Source organism: Balaenoptera physalus (assembly GCF_965194825.1).
Source record: "Balaenoptera physalus genome assembly, chromosome: 8".
Classification (NCBI taxonomy): Eukaryota; Metazoa; Chordata; class Mammalia; order Artiodactyla; family Balaenopteridae; genus Balaenoptera; species Balaenoptera physalus.
Genome location: NC_138887.1, coordinates 98999819 through 99023729, shown reverse-complemented (window position 1 = coordinate 99023729; position 23911 = coordinate 98999819). Strand labels below are relative to the sequence as shown.

Below are 23911 nucleotides of genomic sequence, written 5' to 3'. Positions count from 1 at the left end.
ACACTAAATCATGCACTATAATTTAGTTTATATGTAATGTTGGAGGAAACCACAGTTTATACTAGTTAGAATTTTTTTTTTAAAAAGATGTCGAATCTACTTTCTGTTGTAAATTCCTAGTCAAAAGCCACAATTTTTGATCTTGGGCAACTGTGTATATAAGTTCGGCTTAATGAATACTGATGTTTTATTGATTGTTTAGGAAGGGAAGAAATACAGCCACAGGCGCATTATGAGGGGTTTGAAATCAACACTTACCTCATCTTGGATCTGTTGTTTCAACACTGTCTAATGCAGTTAGTCTCAGACATTCTACTGACTCTATTATGGAAATTATCCTACCAGTCTGAGTGGAGAGAAACAAAAAACAAAACACCCCTACCGATTCCATCTTTTGTGTACATTTACTTGAACATAAAAATAAAAGGCATAACTTTAGTTTATTTGACAAAAGCCTTCCCAGTTGTACTTTATTATATCCCATAATAGTTTCCTAGAGTGGCACTTCATAGATTATTAAAGCAAAGGGGATGGACGCTTTATGCACAGCTAATTGGGATTATGTTATTGATGTAAACCCTTCTTTAAAAAGAAACTTGATGCGAGTTGGTTTAACAAACATTGATACTCACCCAAGACGTATTTAGGCACCATACTATGCCCAGTGGGTATTCAGAGGAGGCAGATCCGGCCACCGTCCTTCATGAGGTTTTAGATTATTGGAAGAGAAAATAATATTTAGAAACAAGCTGTAAATCAAGAATGATGACTGAAAGATGAATCCTGGTTATTCATTAAACACAGTCTGCAGCCTCTGTGTTTACTGATTCCTGGTGAGGACTTGGAATGAGTGGATGGTTTGCATCCCTGAAGGTGTCTGATGGAAGTAGAGGCTGATTGAGTTAATTGGAAGGCAACATGAGAGGTCATCTTGTCTGGTCCCTGTCCCAGTGAAGGATGGCATAGAAACTCTCCCAGACAGATTGCAACCTGCTTTAATCAGCCACTGGCGTTATACCTACGCCTGTGCTGTGACCCCTAAAACTGGGAAGAGAAGTGAAAAACCCAGTCAGTCACCCAGAGGATGGACCACATTGTACAGAGGCAACGATTGTTTTCCTTTTGCATCTGGGTGGTCCAGTACCACAGAAAGATACCCTAACATTTCCATTTTAAGGGTATGCATATTATACTCAAAGTACTTCAGGTTTTCTTTTTTTTTAATTTTAAATTTAAGTTTCTGTTATAAAATCCTTTGCTTTTATATTTTTGGCATTTTCAACCAAAAAACATGGTTCTCTGAATGTTGTTGGTTTCCACTGATACTCCTATTAAGTTGGCGTGAGAGAGAGCCTTACCATAACTCACACCTTCTTGTTATTCATTTCCTCCCATAATTCATTTAACTAATTCTTTCAAGGCTTTTAGTTCCTCACGGGCAAACTCATTTAGTGATTCCCTCAAGTTTTACTTATCCTCAATGGAACTCAGTTACAAAGGGAGAGAACATGCAGCTGAAGAGAGGAAACATGATATAAAGGGAGGAGTCTTGGAATTAGGTGGTTAAGGTTCTATCCCTGGCTCTGCCTCTTCATGAGCTGTCAGACCTGGAAAAATCACTCAGTGTTCCTCTACCCTAGTTTCACCATTTGTAAAATAAGAAGATTGGACTAGGTCAGTGAGTTTCAATTTTTTCTGACTTCACTGCAGATTAGTAATTTGTTGTGTATGGCAGCCCGGTACACACATGCCTAGCAAGTGAAATAAAAGTTTCAAGAAATAATTCATCCTGTTCCTATATGTGATGCACTTGATTTCTGTTTTCTTTATTTTAAAGATATGCTGTTTGTGACTTACTACATTGATTTGAAGAACCAGTAATAGGTCATGTCATGAAGTTTAAAAACAGCAGATAGGATGATTTTTAAGGTTGCTTTAGCGTGAGCATTCCTCTTTTATTAATTGCAAGTTATAGGTCTCTTCTGTCACTGGACCTTCGCTATTACTGTCACCCCGCCTTTTGTGCTTCCCCTGCTTCCCTTTCTCACCTAATTCACTCCTGTTTATCCTTTAGATCTTAGTCCTAGTGTCATTCCATGACATCAGGGTCTAGGTGAGTTTTGGTTTACCATTGTATCCAGCTCAGTGCTTAATATATCATACAGTGATGAATGATGATAGATAATAAAGAGGATAATAGCAACATCCCCTTATATAGTACTTCCTATTTCAACAGACTTCTGCCTTATATGTATTAACTCATTTAATTATGACAACCCCAGTGGGGTGAGATACTATTATTATCCTCATTTTATAGATAAGGAAACTGAGGCATGAGATATTAGGGGACTTCATCAAAGTCCCATAAATAGTAAATGGTGATGCTGAGATTTGAACCCAGGCAGATTGGCTGCAGGGTGCTTGTTCCTAATCATTGAACTACATTGCCTTTATCATGCTTATTGAATGAGTACATGAACATGTATCCTGGGTTTATATTGTGATCTCTTTTGTTTGTGTATTTGGAAAAGTGTTGCACATTATAGAAGGTTAAATATTTTATAGCCCTACATAACAAATAATTGTGTCCATTTATTCACTATGTAATGTGCCAGATGCTCTACATTATCTCAATGCTCAAAACAACTATGCAACATAGGTATAAATTCCCATTTTCTGAGTAAAGAATAAGAGACTCAGAGGCAGGGTCTCAAATTTTCATCTGTCTGATCTCAGAGCCCATGCTTTTTTGCATTTTTCTTGTTTTGTAGAAGAGAGAGGACTTAATCTGGGCCTTCTTGAATGCATAGAGTTTAAATAAGGGGAGAAGGAAATGTTGAGCATTAAAAGTGAATTGAGATTTAGGAATTATACCATGAATAACCAATTAAAAATCGAATGAAAAAATTCTATTTCATAAAGCTTGAAAACACAAAATATTGAGGTATTACTTAAAAGGAAATGAGCAAGTGACATATATTTCTGAGGATTCCAAAAGAAGATTGGAATAAGTGGAGATCCTATGTCTCCAAATGGGAGCACTGAATATTGTAGCTATGTCAAGTCTTCTGCCACTAACTTTAAAAATTGATGCAATTCTAATAAAAGCTTCAATTTTTGAAACTAGTTTAAATAATTCTAAAGTTTATTTGTGAGAATAATCAAGAATTTTAAAAAAATAAGAGTACTGGTAGAATTTGTATGAACAGATGGTACAACCTATAGAATTACAATGTTTGTGAAAAAGGGAGTATTGGCATTTTAAGAGACAAGCAGACTAGAGCAGAAATTCCACATTTATATATCTAATAATATATGCATCTGATACGTGTTAGAAGTGACTTTATATAAATGAATGGGACAAAGAATGTTCATTCAATAGTCTGGGAGAATCGGTTCACGATTTAGAAAACATAAAGTTAGATCCCTACCTTGCACCAAATATCATGTTGGGTATCAGGAGTTGAATGCAAAAACCTGAATCCATTAAGTGAGCTATATATAATACAAGTGCTATAAAAACCATGTTTTCCTACAATATGGGGAAATTTTTACTATAGGTGAAGTGAATATTGCATATTTTAAAAGTATATACAGAGTTATCTTAATTTTTATAAATAAAGAGGGAAAGAAATACTGTAAGGCAATAGACCAGTGTGCAAATAGTGGTTAACACGGTGGACCAATAGATATTCTCTATTTTCTTCTTTATATTGGGTTGGCCAGAAAGTTCCTTTGGCTTTTTTTTTTTTTTTTTTTTTTTTTTTTGTGGCTGTGTTGGGTCTTCGTTTCTGTGCGAGGGCTTTCTCTAGTTGTGGCAAGCGGGGGCCACTCTTCATCGCAGTGCGCGGGCCTGTCACTGTCGCGGCCTCTCTTGTTGCGGAGCACAGGCTCCAGACGCACAGGCTCAGTAATTGTGGCTCACGGGCCCAGCTGCTCCGCGGCATGTGGGATCTTCCCAGACCAGGGCTCGAACCCGTGTCCCCTGCATTGGCAGGCAGATTCTCAACCACTGCGCCACCAGGGAAGCCCTCTTTGGCTTTTAAGTAAAAATAAAAGACACATTTTTCATTTTCACCAAGAACTTTATTGAACAATGTATTCACTGATTTGTTCCACTACTTTCTGCCATTTTCCAGGCAACTTCATAATTCCATCTTCCCAAAATTTTATTTCTTTTTGAGCAAAGAACTCTTCCAGGTGCCTTTTACAGTCTTCCAGGGAATTGAAATTTTTTCCATTAAGGGAATTTTGTAAAGACTGAAATAAATGGAAATCTGAAGGTGCAATGTCTGGTGATTACAGTGGATGAGTCAGAACTTCCCAGCCAAGCTGTAACAGTTTTTTCCTGGTCATCAAAGAAACATGCGGTCTTGCATTATCCTGATGGAAGATTATGCGTTTTCTGTTGACTAATTCCTTACACTTTTCTTCCAGTGCTGCTTTTAGTTGGTCTAATTGGGAGCAGTACTTGTTGGAATTAATCGTTTGGTTTTCTGGAAGGAGCTCATAATAGAGGACTCCCTTCCAATCCCACCATATACACAACATCACCTTCTTTGTATGAAGACCGGCCTTTGGTGTGGTTGGTGGTGGTTCACTTCGCTTGCCCCACGATCTCTTCTGTTCCACATTATTGTACAGTATCCACTTTTCATCGCCTGTCACAATATGTTTCAAAAACGGAATGTTTTCATTATGTTTAAGTAGAGAATAGCATGAGGAAATATGGTCAAGAAGGTTTTTTTCACTTAACTTATGTGGAACTCAAACATCAACGTGATGAACATAACCAAGCTGGTGCAAATGATTTTCAGTGCTTGATTTGGATATTTTGAGTATGTCGGCTATCTCCTGTGTGGTATAATGTTGATTGTTCTCAATTAATGTCTCTATTTGATCGCTTCCACTTCAGCTGGGCTACCTGACATTGTGGAGCATCGTCCAGCGACAAATCTCCAGCACAAAACTCTGCAAACCTCTTTTGACATGTTCGAGCAGTCATAGCACCTTCTCTGTACACTGCACAAATCATTTTTTGAGTTTCGGTTGTATTTTTTTTGACATTAGAAACCCTTTTTTGAGTGAGACAAGGCAAACATGGATGAAAATATTACAGGGTGAAGGAAGGCTGAGGAAACCAATGTAATTTCTTTTTCCTCTGTGGAAGAATGAGCAGCCCAAATGATGAACTGAAGCCACTCCAAGATTACTATTTATACTTAAGGCAATGTAAAAAGCGAGGTTTTAACCAAAAGGCCTGTATCTGGCATTAAAAAAAAATTACGTCTTTTGGATGGATCAGTTGCATTTTTACCTTTCTTGAAATAATAAAGCATAACATGCTGAAAACATTCCTTTTTTCTTCCATTTTCAATATTAAAATGGCTACACAAAAATTCACCACTTTTGATGTTTTTTTTTTAAACATCTTTATTGAAGTATAATTGCCTTACAATGGTGTGTTAGCTTCTGCTTTATAACAAAGTGAATCAGTTATACATATACAATATGTTCCCATATCTCTTCCCTCTTGCATCTCCCTCCCTCCCACCCTCCCCATCCCACCCCTCTAGGTGGTCACAAAGCACTGAGCTGATCTCCCCGTGCTATGCGGCTGCTTCCCACTAGCTATCTATCTTACATTTGGTAGTGTATGTATGTCCATGACACTCTCTCACCCTGTCACATCTCACCCCACCCCCTCTCCATATCCTCAAGTCCATTCTCTAGTAGGTCTGTGTCTTTATTCCCGTCTTGCCACTAGGTTCTTCATGGCCTTTTTTTTTTTTCCTTAGATTCCGTATATATGTGTTAGCATACTGTATTTGTTTTTCTCTTTCTGACTTACTTCACTCTGTATGACAGACTCTAACTCCATCCACCTCATTACAAATACCTCCATTTCATTTCTTTTTATGGCTGAGTAATATTCCATTGTATATATGTGCCACATCTTCTTTATCCATTCATCTGTCGATGGACATTTAGGTTGCTTCCATGTCCTGGCTATTGTAAATAGAGCTGCAACGAACATTTTGGTACATGACTCTTTTTGAACTATGGTTTTCTCAGGGTATATGCCCAGTAGTGGCATTGCTGGGTCGTATGGTAGTTCTATTTGTAGTTTTTTAAGGAACCTCCATACTGTTCTCCATAGTGGCTGGATCAATTTACGTTCCCACCAACAGTGCAGGAGTGTTCCCTTTCCTCCACACCCTCTCCAGCATTTATTGTTTCTAGATTTTTTGATGATGGCCATTCTGACCGGTGTGAGATGATATCTCATTGTAGTTTTGATTTGCATTTCTCTAATGATTAATGATGTTGAGCATTCTTTCATGTGTCTGTTGACAATCTGTATATCTTCTTTGGAGAAATGTCTATTTAGGTCTTCTGCCCATTTTTGGATTGGGTTGTTCGATTTTTGTTATTGAGCTGCATGAGCTGCTTGTAAATCTTGGAGATTAATCCTTTGTCAGTTGCTTCATTTGCAAATATTTTCTCCCATTCTGAGGGTGGTCTTTTGGTCTTGTTTATGGTTTCCTTTGCTGTGTAAAAGCTTTTAAGTTTCATTAGGTCCCATTTGTTTATTTGTGTTCTTATTTCCATTTCTCTGGGAGCTGGGTCAAAAAGAATCTTGCTGTGATGTATGTCATAGAGTGTTCTGCCTATGTTTTCCTCTAAGAGTTTGATAGTGTCTGGCCTTACACTTAGGTCTTTAATCCATTTTGAGTTTATTTTTGTGCATAGTGTCAGGGAGTGTTCTAATTTCATACTTTTACATGTATCTGTCCAATTTTCCCAGCACCACTTATTGAAGAGGCTGTCTTTTCTCCACTGTATATGCTTGCCTCCTTTATCAAAGATAAGGTGACCATAGGTGCGTGGGTTTATCTCTGGGCTTTCTATCCTGTTCCATTGATCTATGTTTCTGTTTTTGTGCCAGTACCAAACTGTCTTGATTACTGTAGCTTTGTAATATAGTCTGAAGTCAGGGAGCCTGATTCCCCCAGCTCCATTTTTCGTTCTCAAGATTGCTTTGGCTAATCGGGGTCTTTTGTGTTTCCATATAAATTGTGAAATTTTTTGTTCTAGTTCTGTGAAAAATGCCAGTGGTAGTTTGATAGGGATTGCATTGAATCTGTAGATTGCTTTGGGTAGTATACTCATTTTCACAATGTTGATTCTTCCAATCCAAGAACATGGTATATCTCTCCATCTATTTGTATCATCTTTAATTTCTTTCATCAGTGTCTTATAATTTTCTGCATACAGGTCTTTTGTCTCCTTAGGTAGGTTTATTCCTAGATATTTTATTCTTTTTGTTGCAGTGGTAAACGGGAGTGTTTTCTTAATTTCACTTTCAGATTTTTCATCATTAATGTATAGAAATGCAAGAGATTTCTGTGCATTAATTTTGTATCCTGCTACTTTACCAAATTCATTGATTAGCTCTAGGAGTTTTCTGGTAGCATCTTTAGGATTCTCTATGTATAGTATCATGTCATCTGCAAATAGTGACAGTTTTACTTCTTCTTTTCCGATTTGGATTCCTTTTATTTCTTTTTCTTCTCTGATTGCTGTGGCTAACACTTCCAAATCTATGTTGAATAATAGTGGTGAGAGTGGGCAACCTTGTCTTGTTCCTGATCTTAGTGGAAATGGTTTCAGTTTTTCACCATTGAGGACAATGTTGGCTGTGGGTTTGTCATATATGGCCTTTATTATGTTGAGGAAAGTTCCCTCTATGCCTACTTTCTGCAGGGCTTTTATCATAAATGGGTGTTGAATTTTGTCAAAAGCTTTCTCTGCATCTATTGAGATGATCATATGGTCTTTCTCCTTCAATTTGTTAATATGGTGTATCACATTGATTGATTTGCGTATATTGAAGAATCCTTGCATTCCTGGGGATTTTTTTTTTTTTTAATGCACGCTGATATGACAGCTGTCACAACACAGTCTAACAAAATTGTTTCGAATGAAGTTAAAGACAACTAATCACTACTACAGCCATCTTAGGAAAAAAACGAATGAACTTGTTGGCCAACCCAGTACTTTTCCCCCAACGTTTCTACAAAGGCTGTGATTTACTTTTGTAATTGGAAAAAAAATTTTTTTAAGGCAAATCCTAAGCCGTATCATAGGGTCTACAATGACAAGTATAACATATTTTGGGGTGGAAGGTGGGGCATTAGAAATGATACCCAGTGAAGGGGGAATTATGAAGGGAATATTTGAATTCTTCAATGGGGGAACTTTAATATGCTTTAAAGAGAAAAGCTCTTCTCTTAACTATGAACTCTACTATTTATCAAGAGTTTTACACACTATTTTCAATCAAAATTTATCTCTAATGTATATGATCTAAGATGATTATGTAGAAAGATGCAACTGTTTGAATTTAATCAACTGCCCTTTCTTTGGGGACCTAGGGATATACCTGTGAGATGACTTTCTCTTCTGAACATCTTTCTTTTAAACTGGTGGTTTTGCCTGAAGATACACTCCTAATCTTATTTGCCACTTACCTTAGATTTTTCAGTGTTTTAAAAACCCTAGGGCATTGCATGGAAAATTTAACGCCTGAAGGGGACACCTGGCACCTGCCAGGATCATTTTCCATTTCCTGCCAGGCACAAAGGAGAGAAGTTGTTGTGGGCTCCTGTAGCACTCTTCACTGGTTGATTTACAAGTGTCTCCTGACGTGTCATCAGGCAGCCAAGAGCCTTCAGTTCTTGGGACTACATTTAAATTACAGAAGAAGATGGAGAGCAGGTGATTTTCAGTGGAGGACCCTTATCTTCTCATTTTCTCTGTCCTGTGTTAATAGAGAAAGCCAAGGCTCAAGTTAGTTGGTTAGTCTAATACATGTATTTATATAGGTCCTTGAGAAAGCCTACTATAGAATCTATGAAGCAGGACCTTAGGTGTCGAGTTCTCTTTTGAGCTTGGTGTTATTTTCCTATAGAAATCCTCTAGACATATAAATATACACACACAAATACACTCTCACTCTCCAATGCTAAAATACCCTTTTTAATTTTTATAAATATAAAGTTATAGGCCTTATTAGCTTGGATTTCACTACAAATATCCAATCATCTTGCTTATGAGTTTCAGCCATTTTATGCCAATTTTATCTCAGGTGTGTGGTTGAAATTCACAAACAAAAATTTTCTCTGTAGTTCAGAAAAATGCTCAAAATGTTATAGAAATGTATTCCCCCCTTTTAGCATTTCAATGTAGATATTGTCATTTGTTAATATTTGTTAGTATTTATTAGTTACTATTTTTGTAAAAGTATGTATTATTTTATAATATTCTTTAATCCCTGCTCCACTGCTCTCTTTAAAGTTTCACACAGACACACACACAAACACACAATCTTTATACTTAACTAGGAGACAAATAAATCATGGATACAATGGCTGAACGTTAAACAGGAGTTCGAAGAAGTGAAAGTTAAGCCCGAGCTGGAAGAATCAAAGAAAACTTCAGGAGGAGGAGGAAGTTAAGCAGTAAATGGCAGAGGTTTGGGGTCAGACCTGACTTGACCGTTTACTGCCATAACTGTGTGATATTTGGTAAATGATTCAACTTTTTGAGTCTTAGTTCCTTTATCTGTAAAAAAAAAAAAAAAAAAAAAAAAAAAAAAAAAGAAGAAAGGAGTAATAATAATTTACGATCAAAGAGAAGCTATCTGTGAAGAGTCCTGCCCATTTTAATTATTTGTGTACTCCCTCTTCCCTTTCATGGCTTCATAATTGATTTTCCATAAATGATTCTTTTAACCATTGGATCAAAATAAAAAGATAAATGAAAACATTTCTCCTTTGTGAGGAACCAGATTCAATATATAGCTCAAGTCTAAGAGTAATGAAAATGTAGTGACTCAGTTAATCAGTCTGAGCATTCAAGAAGAAAAATCCAGGCTGACATTTGGTTTTTGTTTTCTTTTTTTGTTGTTGTTAATGCAGAATTTCCAGGTCTTGGTTACTGGATAGTCCTAACTGTTTTGGAGAATTGAGTTTAGTGGTATTTGTTCAGTCACACCCTAATGCAATCTTCAAGTGATCTTAGAAAGTGTAAGAAGGAAACAAATAAAAGAAGCTGCCCTAGAATCTAGAATTTTAGAACTGAAGGGACCCTGATTGATCATCTTGTTCAGCCCTCTAATTCCTACTGAGAAGTAAATAAATGCCAGAGAGCACGACTTGACCAAGGACACAAAGTCGGTTGGTCACTGTGTTAGAACTGGCACGCAGGTCTTTGAATTCTCAAACCATTGGTCTTAAGGCAGTACCGCATAAGGTATTTCACTCCAAGGTGGCATAAATTATTGCAGTGTTATAAATAAATAATCAACCATATCACTGTTATATGATTACTCTAAACATTTGGACCTTTATTCTTTAAATAACTCAACAAATTTATATAAAGTTTATATTTTGTTAGAGGATACAATACTATAGAATCTTAAAAATCAGTCTTTTTAACTGCCATAAATGGAACCTTTCTGTTCACCTGATTTTCCAAATTCTGTTAATGGTGCCAATATTCTACTACCTATCCTCAAAACTCCTGAGTTGTTGATTACCTCCAACTCCTACTCTCATATTTAATTAGGTATCCAAAGACTGTTAATTTGACATCTGAAATATATTTTCTCTCATTCTTTTTCTTTTCCACTGTTTCAACCTATTGCTGCCCTGCCTCCCAACCTGTATCTCTACCTTCAACTTATGTTTGTTTCAATTTACTTTACACATTAATTCCCAGAAATAATTTTAAATACCAGTATTGGCTCTCTGTTTCCAACCAAACAATATTTAGTACTTAAACCTAGCATTTAAGATGCTCTTTGACCTGATCTGAGCTGTTAAATCAAAAATAAAATGATTAACTATCACTACTGCAGCCTAATTTGAGTTGACATCTTACCTGAAGCTTGGAGGTTGAGCAGGAGACCTCTGGGAAGCAGTGAAGAAAGTTACAGAGTGAACATCTAAGTGAAGTCCCATGGTTTGAAGATCTCAGGTTATATTCAAGGACCTGAAAGTGGAGAAGAGAGAGGTAGGGTGGTACCAGCAGTTGAGGCTGGAGAGATGGGGACCCTGTCTTGGAAGTCCCTGTGGGCAACCTTTCCAGTTGAAGACCTAGGCTTGGTGAGGTTCAGGAAAGTGTCCCAGGCCTGTTGAGTTGTGCGACTGGGACTTGAATGCAGGTCTGTCTGACTGGCCCGTCCTCTTCTCCTGTGCCGGCAGCCTCCTTTACTCAGTCTGTCCTTCTGCCTTACAGGGTCCCTGTTTTCATCCCTCTGCGGTTTGGGAGGTGCACACATTTCCTTTGCGTATCCTAGTGCCTAGGAGATATTCCTGAATAACTGAACACGCTAATCCTTCTTTCCCATCCTCCCTCTATTGTGTCCTTGAAACCAAACCAGTTTAAATTCAGTATAAGATGACTTATGTTTGCTAACCTGATAGCGATTACTTTTTAGTGTGAAGTGCAGTTCTTGGCATCATTCTCACGGATTTAAGAATTACCCACTCTGCGTCACCACGTACATGTGCGGTATCGGGAAAGCTCAATGTAGAGTGTGACGGTCTCATCTCTGGTGTATCAAGGAGTAAGGCAAATGGAGTTTTTGTGGAATTCAGAATGACTTTTAAATTTGGTCCTGTATGCATAAATGTGTTTATTCATAGCAGCTGACAAATTCTTTTCTTCCCTCTTACCATCCTCCTCACAGCAACTGCAAGAAAATGATTTAATTATTTAAAATACTTGCTACATGCTTAAGAAAAAGTCAGGGAGGAGCTAAATAAAGAAATCATTTTTAACTTACAAATTTAGAGTGTGGAATTATTTCTACTACCTGGTAAGACTATAGTAAAAAATTCAGCCAATTGGATGTTTGCTTTCCTGGGAATAAAAGGACTAATTTGACTTACATTTTTTTCCCACTGAATTGACCACTGTTTATTAGATCATCACTGCAGTAACATTATGAGTTTTATAATAATTTCAGGAAAAGGAAAATAGCCCCTAGTATCTCAGTTTACAAAACTAAGCTATCTTCTGAGAAATGAGAAATTCTTAGAAAGCAAAGCTCAAAAACTATGTGTCAGTCACAGAATTTAAAATTCATGTCAGGTTCATCTGAGGAACTCACATTATAATATATACAGCACTTTGCAAACTTGAGGAGATTTGCTTTTCACTAAGAAGGAACAAAACCAAAAAAGATACACCCTGATGTGCAAAAGACGTTAACTGAGGTCCATGTGGTATTGTTCGGACCAGTAAGAATTTTTTTTTTTTTTAAACATCTTTATTGGACTATAATTGCTTTACAATGGTGTGTTAGTTTCTGCTTTATAACAAAGTGAATCTATTATACATATACATATGTTCCCATATCTCTTCCCTCTTTTGTCTCCCTCCCTCCCACCCTCCCTACCCCACCCCTCTAGGTGGTCACAAAGCACCGAGCTGATCTCCCTGTGCTATGCGGCTGCTTCCCACTAGCTGTCTGTTTTACATTTGGTAGTGTATATATGTCCATGCCACTCTCTCACCCTGTCACATCTTACCCCTCCCCCTCCCCATATCCTAAAGTCCATTCTCTAGTAGGTCTGTGTCTTTATTCCCGTCTTGCCACTAGGTTCTTCATGGCCTTTTTTTTTTTCCTTAGATTCCATATATATGTGTTACCATACTGTATTTGTTTTTCTCTTTCTGACTTGCTTCACTCTGTATGACAGACTCCAACTCCATCCACCTCACTACAAATACCTCCATTTCATTTCTTTTTATGGCTGAGTAATATTCCATTGTATATATGTGCCACATCTTCTTTATCCATTCATCTGTCGATGGACACTTAGGTTGCTTCCATGTCCTGGCTATTGTAAATAGAGCTGCAATGAACATTTTGGTACATGACTGTTTTTGAATTATGGTTTTCTCAGGGTATATGCCCAGTAGTGGGATTGCTGGGTCGTATGGTAGTTCTATTTTTAGTTTTTTAAGGAAACTCCATACTGTTCTCCACAGTGGCTGTATCAATTCACATTCCCACCAACAGTGCAAGAGGGTTCCCTTTTCTCCACACCCTCTCCAGCATTTATTGTTTGTAGATTTTTTGATGATGGCCATTCTGACCAGTGTGAGATGATATCTCATTGTAGTTTTGATTTGCCTTTCTCTAATGATTAATGATGTTGAGCATTCTTTCATGTGTCCATTGGCAATCTGTATATCTTCCTTGGAGAAATGTCTATTTAGGTCTTCTGCCCATTTTTGGATTGGGTTGTTTGTTTTTTTGTTATTGAGCTGCATGAGCTGCTTGTAAATCTTGGAGATTAATCCTTTGTCAGTTGCTTCATTTGCAAGTATTTTCTCCCATTCTGAGGGTTGTCTTTTGGTCTTGTTTATGGTTTCCTTTGCTGTGTAAAAGCTTTTAAGTTTCATTAGGTCCCATTTGTTTATTTGTGTTCTTATTTCCATTTCTCTAGGAGCTGGGTCAAAAAGGATCTTGCTGTGATGTATGTCATACAGTGTTCTGCCTATGTTTTCCTCTAAGAGTTTGATAGTCTCTGGCCTTACACTTAGGTCTTTAATCCATTTTGAGTTTATTTTTGTGCATGGTGTCAGGGAGTGTTCTAATTTCATACTTTTACATGTATCTGTCCAATTTTCCCAGCACCACTTATTGAAGAGGCTGTCTTTTCTCCACTGTATATGCTTGCCTCCTTTATCAAAGATAAGGTGACCATATGTGCGTGGGTTTATCTCTGGGCTTTCTATCCTGTTCCATTGATCTATGTTTCTGTTTTTGTGCCAGTACCAAACTGTCTTGATTACTGTAGCTTTGTAATATAGACTGAAGTCAGGGAGCCTGATTCCTCCAGCTCCATTTTTCGTTCTCAAGATTGCTTTGGCTAATCGGGGTCTTTTGTGTTTCCATATAAATTGTGAAATTTTTTGTTCTAGTTCTGTGAAAAATGCCAGTGGTAGTTTGATAGGGATTGCATTGAATCTGTAGATTGCTTTGGGTAGTAGAGTCATTTTCACAATGTTGATTCTTCCAATCCAAGAACATGGTATATTTCTCCATCTATTTGTATCATCTTTGATTTCTTTCATCAGTGTCTTATAATTTTCTGCATACAGGTCTTTTGTCTCCTTAGGTAGGTTTATTCCTAGATATTTTATTCTTTTTGTTGCAGTGGTAATCGGGAGTGTTTTCTTAATTTCACTTTCAGATATTTCATCGTTAGTGTATAGAAACGCAAGAGATTTCTGTGCATGAATTTTGTATCCTGCTACTTTACCAAATTCATTGATTAGCTCTAGTAGTTTTCTGGTAGCATCTTTAGGATTCTCTATGTATAGTATCATGTCATCTGCAAACAGTGACAGCTTTACTTCTTCTTTTCCAATTTGGATTCCTTTTATTTCTTTTTCTTCTCTGATTGCTGTGGCTAACACTTCCAAAACTATGTTGAATAATAGTGGTGAGAGTGGGCAACCTTGTCTTGTTCCTGATCTTAGTGGAAATGGTTTCAGTTTTTCACCATTGAGGACAATGTTGGCTGTGGGTTTGTCATATATGGCCTTTATTATGTTGAGGAAAGTTCCCTCTATGCCTACTTTCTGCAGGGCTTTTATCATAAATGGGTGTTGAATTTTGTCAAAAGCTTTCTCTGCATCTATTGAGATGATCATATGGTTTTTCTCCTTCAATTTGTTAATATGATGTATCACGTTGATTGATTTGCGTATATTGAAGAATCCTTGCATTCCTGGAATAAACCCCACTTGATCATGGTGTATGACCCTTTTAATGTGCTGTTGGATTCTGTTTGCTAGTGTTTTGTTGAGGATTTTTGCATCTATGTTCATCAGTGATATTGGCCTGTAGTTTTCTTTCTTTTTGACATCTTTGTCTGGTTTTGGTATCAGGGTGATGGTGCCCTCGTTGAATGATTTGGGGAGTGTTCCTCCCTCTGCAATATTTTGGAAGAGTTTGAGAAGGATAGGTGTTAGCTCTCCTCTAAATGTTTGATAGAATTCGCTTGTGAAGCCATCTGGTCATGGGCTTTTGTTTGTTGGAAGATTTTTAATCACAGTTTCAATTTCAGTGCTTGTGATTGGTCTGTTCATATTTTCTATTTCTTCCTGGTTCAGTCTCGGCAGGTTGTGCATTTCTAAGAATCTGTCCATTTCTTCCAGGTTGTCCATTTTATTGGCATAGAGTTGCTTGTAGTAATCTCTCGTGATCGTTTTTATTTCTGCAGTGTCAGTGGTTACTTCTCCTTTTTCATTTCTAATTCTATTGATTTGAGTCTTCTCCCTTTTCTCTTGATGAGTCTGGCTAATGGTTTATCACTTTTGTTTATCTTCTCAAAGAACCAGCTTTTAGTTCTGTTGCCCTTTGCTATTGTTTCCTTAATTTCTTTTTCATTTATTTCTGATCTGATCTTTATGATTTCTTTCCTTCTGCTAGCTTTGGGGTTTTTTTGTTCTTCTTTCTCTAATTGCTTTAGGTGCAAGGTTAAGTTGTTTATTCGAGATGTTTCCTGTTTCTCGATGTAGGCTTGTATTGCTGTAAACTTCCCTCTTAGAACTGCTTTTGCTGCATCCCATAGGTTTTGGGTCATCGTGTCTCCATTGTCATTTGTTTCTCGGTTTTTTTTTGATTTCCCCTTTGATTTCTTCAGTGATCACTTCGTTATTAAGTAGTGTATTGTGTAGCCTCCATGTTTGTATTTTTTACAGATCTTTTCCTGTAATTGATATCTAGTCTCATAGCGTTGTGGTCGGAAAAGATACTTGATACAATTTCAATTTTCTTAAATTTACCAAGGCTTGATTTGTGACCCAAGATATGATCTATCCTGGAGAATGTTCCATGAGCACTTGAGAAAAATGTGTATTCTGTTGTTTTTGGGTGGAATGTCCTATAAATATCAATTAAGTCCATCTTGTTTAATGTATCATTTAAAGCTTGTGTTTCCTTATTTATTTTCATTTTGGATGATCTGTCCATTGGTGAAAGTGGGGTGTTCAAGTCCCCTACTATGATTGTGTTACTGTCGATTTCTCCTTTTATGGCTGTTAGTATTTGCCTTATGTATTGAGGTGCTCCTATGTTGGGTGCATAAATATTTACAATTTTTATACCTTCTTCTTGGATCAATCCCTTGATCATTATATAGTGTCCTTCTTTGTCTCTTATAATAGTCTTTATTTTAAAGTCTATTTTGTCTGATATGAGAATTGCTACTCCAGCTTTCTTTTGATGTCCATTTGCATGGAATATCTTTTTCCATCCCCTCACTTTCAGTCTGTATGTGTCCGTAGGTCTGAAGTGGGTCTCTTGTAGACAGCATATATATGGGTCTTGTTTTTGTATCCATTCAGCCAGTCTGTGTCTTTTGGTGGGAGCATTTAATCCATTTACATTTAAGGTAATTATCGATATGTATGTTCCTATTCCCATTTTCTTAAATGTTTTGGGTTTGTTATTATAGGTGTTTTCCTTCTCTTGTGTTTCTTGCCTAGAGAAGTTCCTTTAGCATTTGTTGTAAAGCTGGTTTGGTGGTGCTGAACTCTCTCAGCTTTCGCTTGTCTGTAAAGGTTTTAATTTCTCCATCAAATCTGAATGAGATCCTTGCTGGATAGAGTAATCTTGGTTGTAGGTTTTTCTCCTTCATCACTTTAAGTATATCCTGCCATTCCCTTCTGGCTTGCAGAGTTTCTGCTGAAAGATCAGTTGTTAACCTTATGGGGATTGCCTTGTGTGTTATTTGTTGTTTTTCCCTTGCTGCTTTTAATATGTTTTCTTTATATTTAATTTTTGATAGTTTGATTAATGTGTGTCTTGGCATGTTTCTCCTTGGATTTATCCTGTATGGGACTCTCTGTGCTTCCAGGACTTGATTAACTATTTCCTTTCCCATATTAGGGAAGTTTTCAACTATAATCTCTTCAAATATTTTCTCAGTCCCTTTCTTTTTCTCTTCTTCTTCTGGGACCCCTATAATTCGAATGTTGGTGTGTTTAATGTTGTCCCAGAGGTCTCTGAGACTGTCCTCAGTTCTTTTCATTCTTTTTTCTTTATTCTGCTCTGCAGTAGTTATTTCCACTCTTTTATCTTCCAGGTCACTTATCCGTTCTTCTGCCTCAGTTATTCTGCTATTGATCCCGTCTAGAGTATTTTTAATTTCATTTATTGTGTTGTTCATCATTGTTTGTTTGCTCTTTAGTTCTTCTAGGTCCTTGTTAAACGTTTCTTGTATTTTCTCCATACTATTTCCAAGATTTTGGATCATCTTTACTATCATTATTCTGAATTCTTTTTTAGGTAGACTGCCTATTTCCTCTTCATTTGTTAGGTCTGGTGTGTTTTGACCCTGCTCCTTCATCTGCTGTGTGTTTTTCTGTCTTCTCATTTTGCTTCTCTTACTGTGTTTGAGGTCTCCTTCTCACAGCCTGCAGGTTTGTAGTTCCCGTTGTTTTTGGTATCTGTCCCCAGTGGCTAAGGTTGGTTCAGTGGGTTGTGTAGGCTTCCTGGTGGAGGGGACTAGTGCCTGTGTTCTGGTGGATGAGGCTGGATCTTGGCTTTCTGGTGGGCACGTCCACGTCTGGTGGTGTGTTTTGGGGTGTCTGTGGCCTTATTATGATTTTAGGCAGCCTCTCTGCTAATGGATGGGGCTGTGTTCCTGTCTTGCTAGTTGTTTGGCATAGGGTGTCCAGCACTGTAGCTTGCTGGTCATTGAGCGAAGCTGGGTCTTGATGTTGAGATGGAGATCTCTGAGAGATTTTCGCCGTTTGGTATTACGTGGAGGTGGGAGGTCTCTTGTGGACCAGTGTCCTGAAGTTGGCTCTCCCACCTCAGAGGCACAGCCGTGATGCCTGGCTGGAGCACCAAGAGCCTTTCATCCACACGGCTCAGAATAAAAGGGAGGAAAAATTAGAAAGAAAGAAAGAAAGAGGATAAAATAAAATAAAATAAAATAAAGCTTTTGGGAGGTCTGACGTCTTCTGCCAGCATTCAGTGGGTGTTCTGTAGGAGCAGTTCCGTGTGCAGATGTATTTCTAATGTATCTGTGGGAAGGAAGGTGATCTCCGCATCTTACTCTTCCGCCATCTTGCCCAGACCTCCGACCAATAAGAATTTACTGTGTGTTCCAGGGACAGAGATACTGTCAGGGTTTTCGATTTCATTAATGAAAACATAAAACTATCTTGCTATAAAATTTATGAGGCTGACTTCATCTCCCACCACACAAACTCTTAGCTATATGTTGTTAATTTCAAGCTATACACTAAAACACATCACAACTTTACAATCAGTGTTTTAAATGGATGGCTGACATACAGCCTTTAACAATGTTTAGCACTTTGTAGCAATACATTAACGCTAACTTTAGAAACGATAGCATAATGAGATTTTACAGGCAATTAAGTTGATGAGTCACTGTCAGCTTCCTACATTATTCTCTTAGATGATCAAGAAAGGCAGATATAGGAAGTGAGGGGCAAACTCTAGATCTTGTAAAATCTTAAGTGTCATTATGAGTTTGAAGTTTTAGGGAATAGAGAAATACCTTGTCTAAACAGCCTGAAAAGAAATCAGATAATTTCCTTTTAAATTTAGAAATGGTAATAGTGATCAGTCTTTTAGTTTGTCACCATGTACATACATTGATTTATGAAAAATATCTTATAGTGTCCATTGACTTGTGTGGCAATAGTTACTAGAGAGCCTTATGAACATTTACTTTAAAAGAAAAAAAAACAAAGTTGTATATATTTAATCTTTACTCACACTAATTGGAGTTTATAACTAGTCAAGGAAATAAATATTTTAACTAGTGAAAATTTAAATATTTTCCTTTAATAAGATGGTGTGGTGTTTCAGAATTAATATAAATCCATTACACATGAAGGTGGAAAAATATTGGGGGGAATCTAAGGAAGAGTATGTCTGTTAAGTTGGGGTATCCATATTAAAAGTATATCAGGAAACTGTTGTTTATAACTTTATCTCAATTATTGAATGCTCAGAAATATCTTACAGACTTGTAGGAGGTTGTAGTAGCATTAAAATAAAATCCTAGTATGTTAAATTCAGAACATTTGGGGATAGAGTAAATTTAAAAATATAAAATATTCATACACATCTAGCTCTTCCATATATCCCATGGATTGTGGAAAATTTCCAAATGCCTTAAGTTCTCATGGTCATTACTTTCTTTGAATCAATTTGGCTTTGGCATTTTCTGCCAATCCTATGCCTGCTGACCATACTCCTTTAGTAATGGAGACATGGAATTCCTCTTTTTTCTTTAAAGTGTGTGTGTGTGTGTGTGTGTGTGTGTGTGTGTGTGTTTGCATGTGAGCACACAGCAGAAGAGTTTACAGAGCAGCAATACAATCAACATAACCTGGAATATGACTATATATATATATATATTCAGCTATAGACTGAATGCTTGTGTTCCCTCCCCCACCATGTTCCTATGTTAAAACCCTACCCCCTAATGTGACGGTATTAGAGGTGGGCCTTTGGGAGGTAATTAGGATCAGATACCATCTTGAGGGTAGAGCCCTCATGAATAGGATTAGTGCCCTTCTAAGAGTCATAAGAGAGCTTGCTTCCTCTCTGCTTTCTGCCATATTGAGGATGTAAGAAAACAGCCACCTGCAACCCAGAAGAGAGGCTTCACCAGAACCTGTCCATGCTGGCATCCTGAGCCTGGAAGTCCAGACTCAGAGCTCTGAGAAATAAATTCCTGTTGTTTACCAGCCACCCAGTCTGTGGTACTTTGTTATAGTAGCCCAAACTGACTAAGACACTTAGATATCTATGTTTTGAAATTACAGATTATTCATGTCCTCAAGTTGGGAGATTCTGATTCATTAAGTCTGGATGGCACTGCAGAATCTGTACTTAAGAAGATAACTAAGATGGGAACAACTGCTCTGGGATGCCTAGTCTTCCTTTTCAGTTATCAAGTTCAGTGATGCAAAATAAATGAAACACAAGGATCTCTCCATATAGACCTAGGGACCTACCCTCAGTGTAGTTATTTCAGCCTTTTATCATTAAATTTCCCTCATCATTTGCCTCCTTTTTCATAAGCAACCATGCTGGTCTGCCCAGGACTGTCCAGGTTGTGATCCTACATCCTGAGAAACTCCTCAGTCCTGGACTAACCAGAGCCATTTGTCACCAGATAAGGTCTTTAAAGATATAACTGAATATTGTTGGTTTCTGTGACCATTCATCAGTATTTATTTATGAATTGTCTATTTTGTGGTTAAAACTATGGAAAGCTGAAAGGGCTGCTTTCATAGGTTACTTGGTGATATTCTGAACACACACAGTACTGTCCTAGGACACAGAGATAGGGAGAGGACAGTACCCCCATATCTGCATGGATCTTAGCTTAGATCACTCAACTAAGGCAGGTTGAAGGAGACAGTATACCTTTTGGCACCTCAGAGAGGTTCTTTGTTAGATCTGCCTTCTCTCTTTGTGTTCCTAAGCCTGCCAAATCCTCAATAGGAGGTTTTAAGAAAATAATAATGTGATTCCCTACAATGATAGCCTGGTTTTGGATCTTATGAGTTTGATATGGAAGCAGACTAAATAGAAATATGGTATGCAATTGGAAATGTGGGTTGGAAGTTAGATGACAGTAAAGTCCAGAAAGCTAGATTCCACAATGAATTAAATTGATACTATAAGTTGATCTAATGTTTTAGACTCTATAACTAAAATTTTGGATTCCAGTTTCTATTTCTAGACCCTAGCAATAGTAATAGTTGAGAATGAATGGATTCTGAGGTTGGGAAAAATAAAAGAGGACTCAATCTTGGGGAATGGAATGTTGAGTCATCAAAAAAGTCTGAAAAGGTGTGTTGAAAGGGAGGAGCAGAATTTAGCATCACAAAAGACTGCAGGGAATAGAGCACCAACAAACAGCATTTAAAGGGTCTGAGTGGAGCAAGTGATTGAGACCAGAGGAAAAAAGTTCAATGATCTGATTAATAAAAATGAATGAATTGAACACTACCATTTGTCTAGAAGAAAGTCACTGGTTTTGTCAGAGTGTAAAAACCCAAATATAAGACAACCATCTTAATTCACGTCTCTAAATTTAGAGGAAATATGCATTTTTGTGAAGAAAGGAAATATTTGTTGAACTTAAAGACTTTTATTAAAGTTTACTAACTGACATTTATGGGAAGATTTAAATTGCTTGCTTTTGGTCTCTCCCAGTGGTACCAGATGTATAAGGTTTGGGGGGATGTGGAAATGATAGATCCTTTTCTATCTCCTCAATAAGTCCTCAGTGTCCTATCTGTCGTTTTTTTTCTTGTGTGTCCAGCATTCTTGCCATCTACCCCATTTTCCTGGGGATTGAGAGAATATTGGAATTCAATATCTGAGACCTGGCAGTGGTTCCTGTGTCTGCTTTGTGTGTCCTAAGTGAATTTCACCTCCACAAACTGAGTTTCTTCATCTTCAAAATGAGAATGTTGGATTATAACTAATTATACACTATCTAACTTTTAACATTAATTTTATCTTCCATTTTTAATTCTATGTTTCTATTATATGTTAAATGATAAAGGCCAAGCTAAAGGTAATCTCCAATGCCAGTTCTCAGCCCTAAATATACCTAAAAACAGGTACAATTATTCTGAATGACATTCATTTTGAGAGCTGTACATCTTTTATCTAATGTACAGCAAGATGACTATAGTTAACAACACAGTGTTGTATACTTGAAAGTTTCTAAGCGATTGGATCTTAAAAGTTCTCACCACAAGGAATAAAAAAGGCACTATGTGAGGTGGTGGATATGTTAACTAACCTTTTGGAGGTAATCATTTCACAATATGTATGTATATTAAATCACCGTGTTGTATTTATTAAACTTACACAGTGTTATATGTCAATTATATATCAATAAGCTGGAAAAAATTAAACAATAAAAACAAGTAAAAAGTTGAGTTCAAGAAGAAAATAAATTGAATGATTCTTCTAAAGATAAGCAGTTCATTTAAGGAAATATTGTCATTTAATATTTACAAAAAGAGCTCCCAAACAGAGCACATTCTAAACAAGGACAGATGTGGGGTGGAGGAGGAGATCTTACTTTGGGCCACTTATTAAATGATGCCCTTGGAGCTGAAGTGGATGAAAAGAACAACAGTCTACACATTTTACTTAAAAGATCAAATCACTACCAAAATGCTAGGTAATTACCAGCATGTACAGTATCAGAGAGCTCATAAGGTAGAAATGAAGATAATGAAACTATATGTCTTTTATTTACTTTATATCTTTTTGTTGCTAATGAAATAGTTTCCGTTCTTTCACAATAAAACATTCAATACCCAGTTTAAAAACCTGACTCAGTAAGTATAGGACTAAAATAATCAGGAGTAAAATCAAATAGTTTTGTCTCATTTATGTGTGCCTCAAATGATGAAAATCTTAGCCCTCATGCCAAATTTTTAGTGAAATCTAACCCCAGTTGATGGTTTCCCTTTTCTTTTACAGGCCTGGAGCGAATTGCTCGGGATTCATCTTACGAACAGGAAGGAAAGGTCCAATTTGTAATTGATGCTGTGTATTCCATGGCTTATGCCCTGCACAATATGCACAAAGATCTCTGCCCTGGATACGTTGGCCTTTGCCCACGAATGAGTACCATTGATGGGAAAGAACTACTTGGTTATATTCGGGCTGTAAATTTTAACGGTAAGTCACAACTTTTTTTTTTTTAATCTAAATACTTTAGAAGTGACAGGGTGTGTTTTTTCTCCCTATATATAGAGTATACTCAAGCAGAGTGGAAAGCACAGGATTAGAAGCAGTTCCCCTTTTAATCAGAAGTGTGAGTTTTTCCACCTGCTTTTAAATCTCAAACATATCTTTTTTGGTGCTACCATTAATCTGCTCCTGAAAGAAGCAGAAGTTAAAAATAAGCTTCTGTCAATCAAAATATCACTATTTCAGAAGTAACTTAGGAGACTCATTTGGAACCCCTGCAACAGATTAGATTTCTTCGAAAATGTTTTGTTAATGCCGTTATTAAAGAAGGAATTGTAGACATTTTGTTTTGAAACCTATTTTAAGCATTTTAAACAGTAAGATGACTTGAGGAGAGTGGATGATTTGGAGTTGCTGTATATTTACATTCTAAGAGTGCTGTGTTAAGTTTCTGCATCTTGTTTTTCATTGTATTTCTTTCAATGATTGGGTCAATTTGAAGCAATGAGCTACATCGTGTAAGGTAGAACTACATACAATCAAGTGTAGATGAGATTTGCCTACTGCAGAAGCAGAAATGCTGCTTCTGTGAGCTGTCACAAGAAATTGGTACAGAATACGCTGGATTCATAGTGTTCGGCTGAGAATAGCCAAACTGCCTGTCTCAAGTGATGGAACTATTGAATTCTGCTGTTCTTTCATGAAAGTTGTAATGGTTGCTGCCCATGACTTTGACCATTATTTTCAAATGAAATGATAGAATGCTCTGAGCTGTCTAATTCTTTCTGTTTGGCTGTAATCCACACAATGGACATGCCTCTGAGCAGGACGCCCGGCGCTGCACTGTCCATCATAATACACTCCAGTGACCTCAGCTGCCAGCCTTTCTCAAAAAAGCACAAGGTCATCTTCAATTTAGAATTTAAGTGGAAACTTCTTCTTTTGCTTTGTTCAGGCAACGTGAGACACAATTTGGTTTACATTCAACACAAAGTATCCTCTTTTTCGCCAGAATTTTGGTGAAACATTATATAACATAGTTCCTTTTGTTAAAAATATAAATAGTAAGGGGAATTTGAAAATAATTTTCTTACAATTATT

General features: G+C 37.1%; 1 protein-coding gene across 1 annotated transcript in view; it reads left to right on the top strand.

The window, feature by feature from the left end:
* The window catches only part of GRM8 (glutamate metabotropic receptor 8), a 794802-nt gene that overhangs the window by 464381 nt on the left and 306510 nt on the right, over positions 1–23911 (top strand). The window contains exon 6 of the mRNA XM_082472362.1: positions 22598–22798. Coding sequence (XP_082328488.1) covers positions 22598–22798 — 201 coding nt within the window. The remainder of the gene's footprint in view (positions 1–22597; positions 22799–23911) is intronic.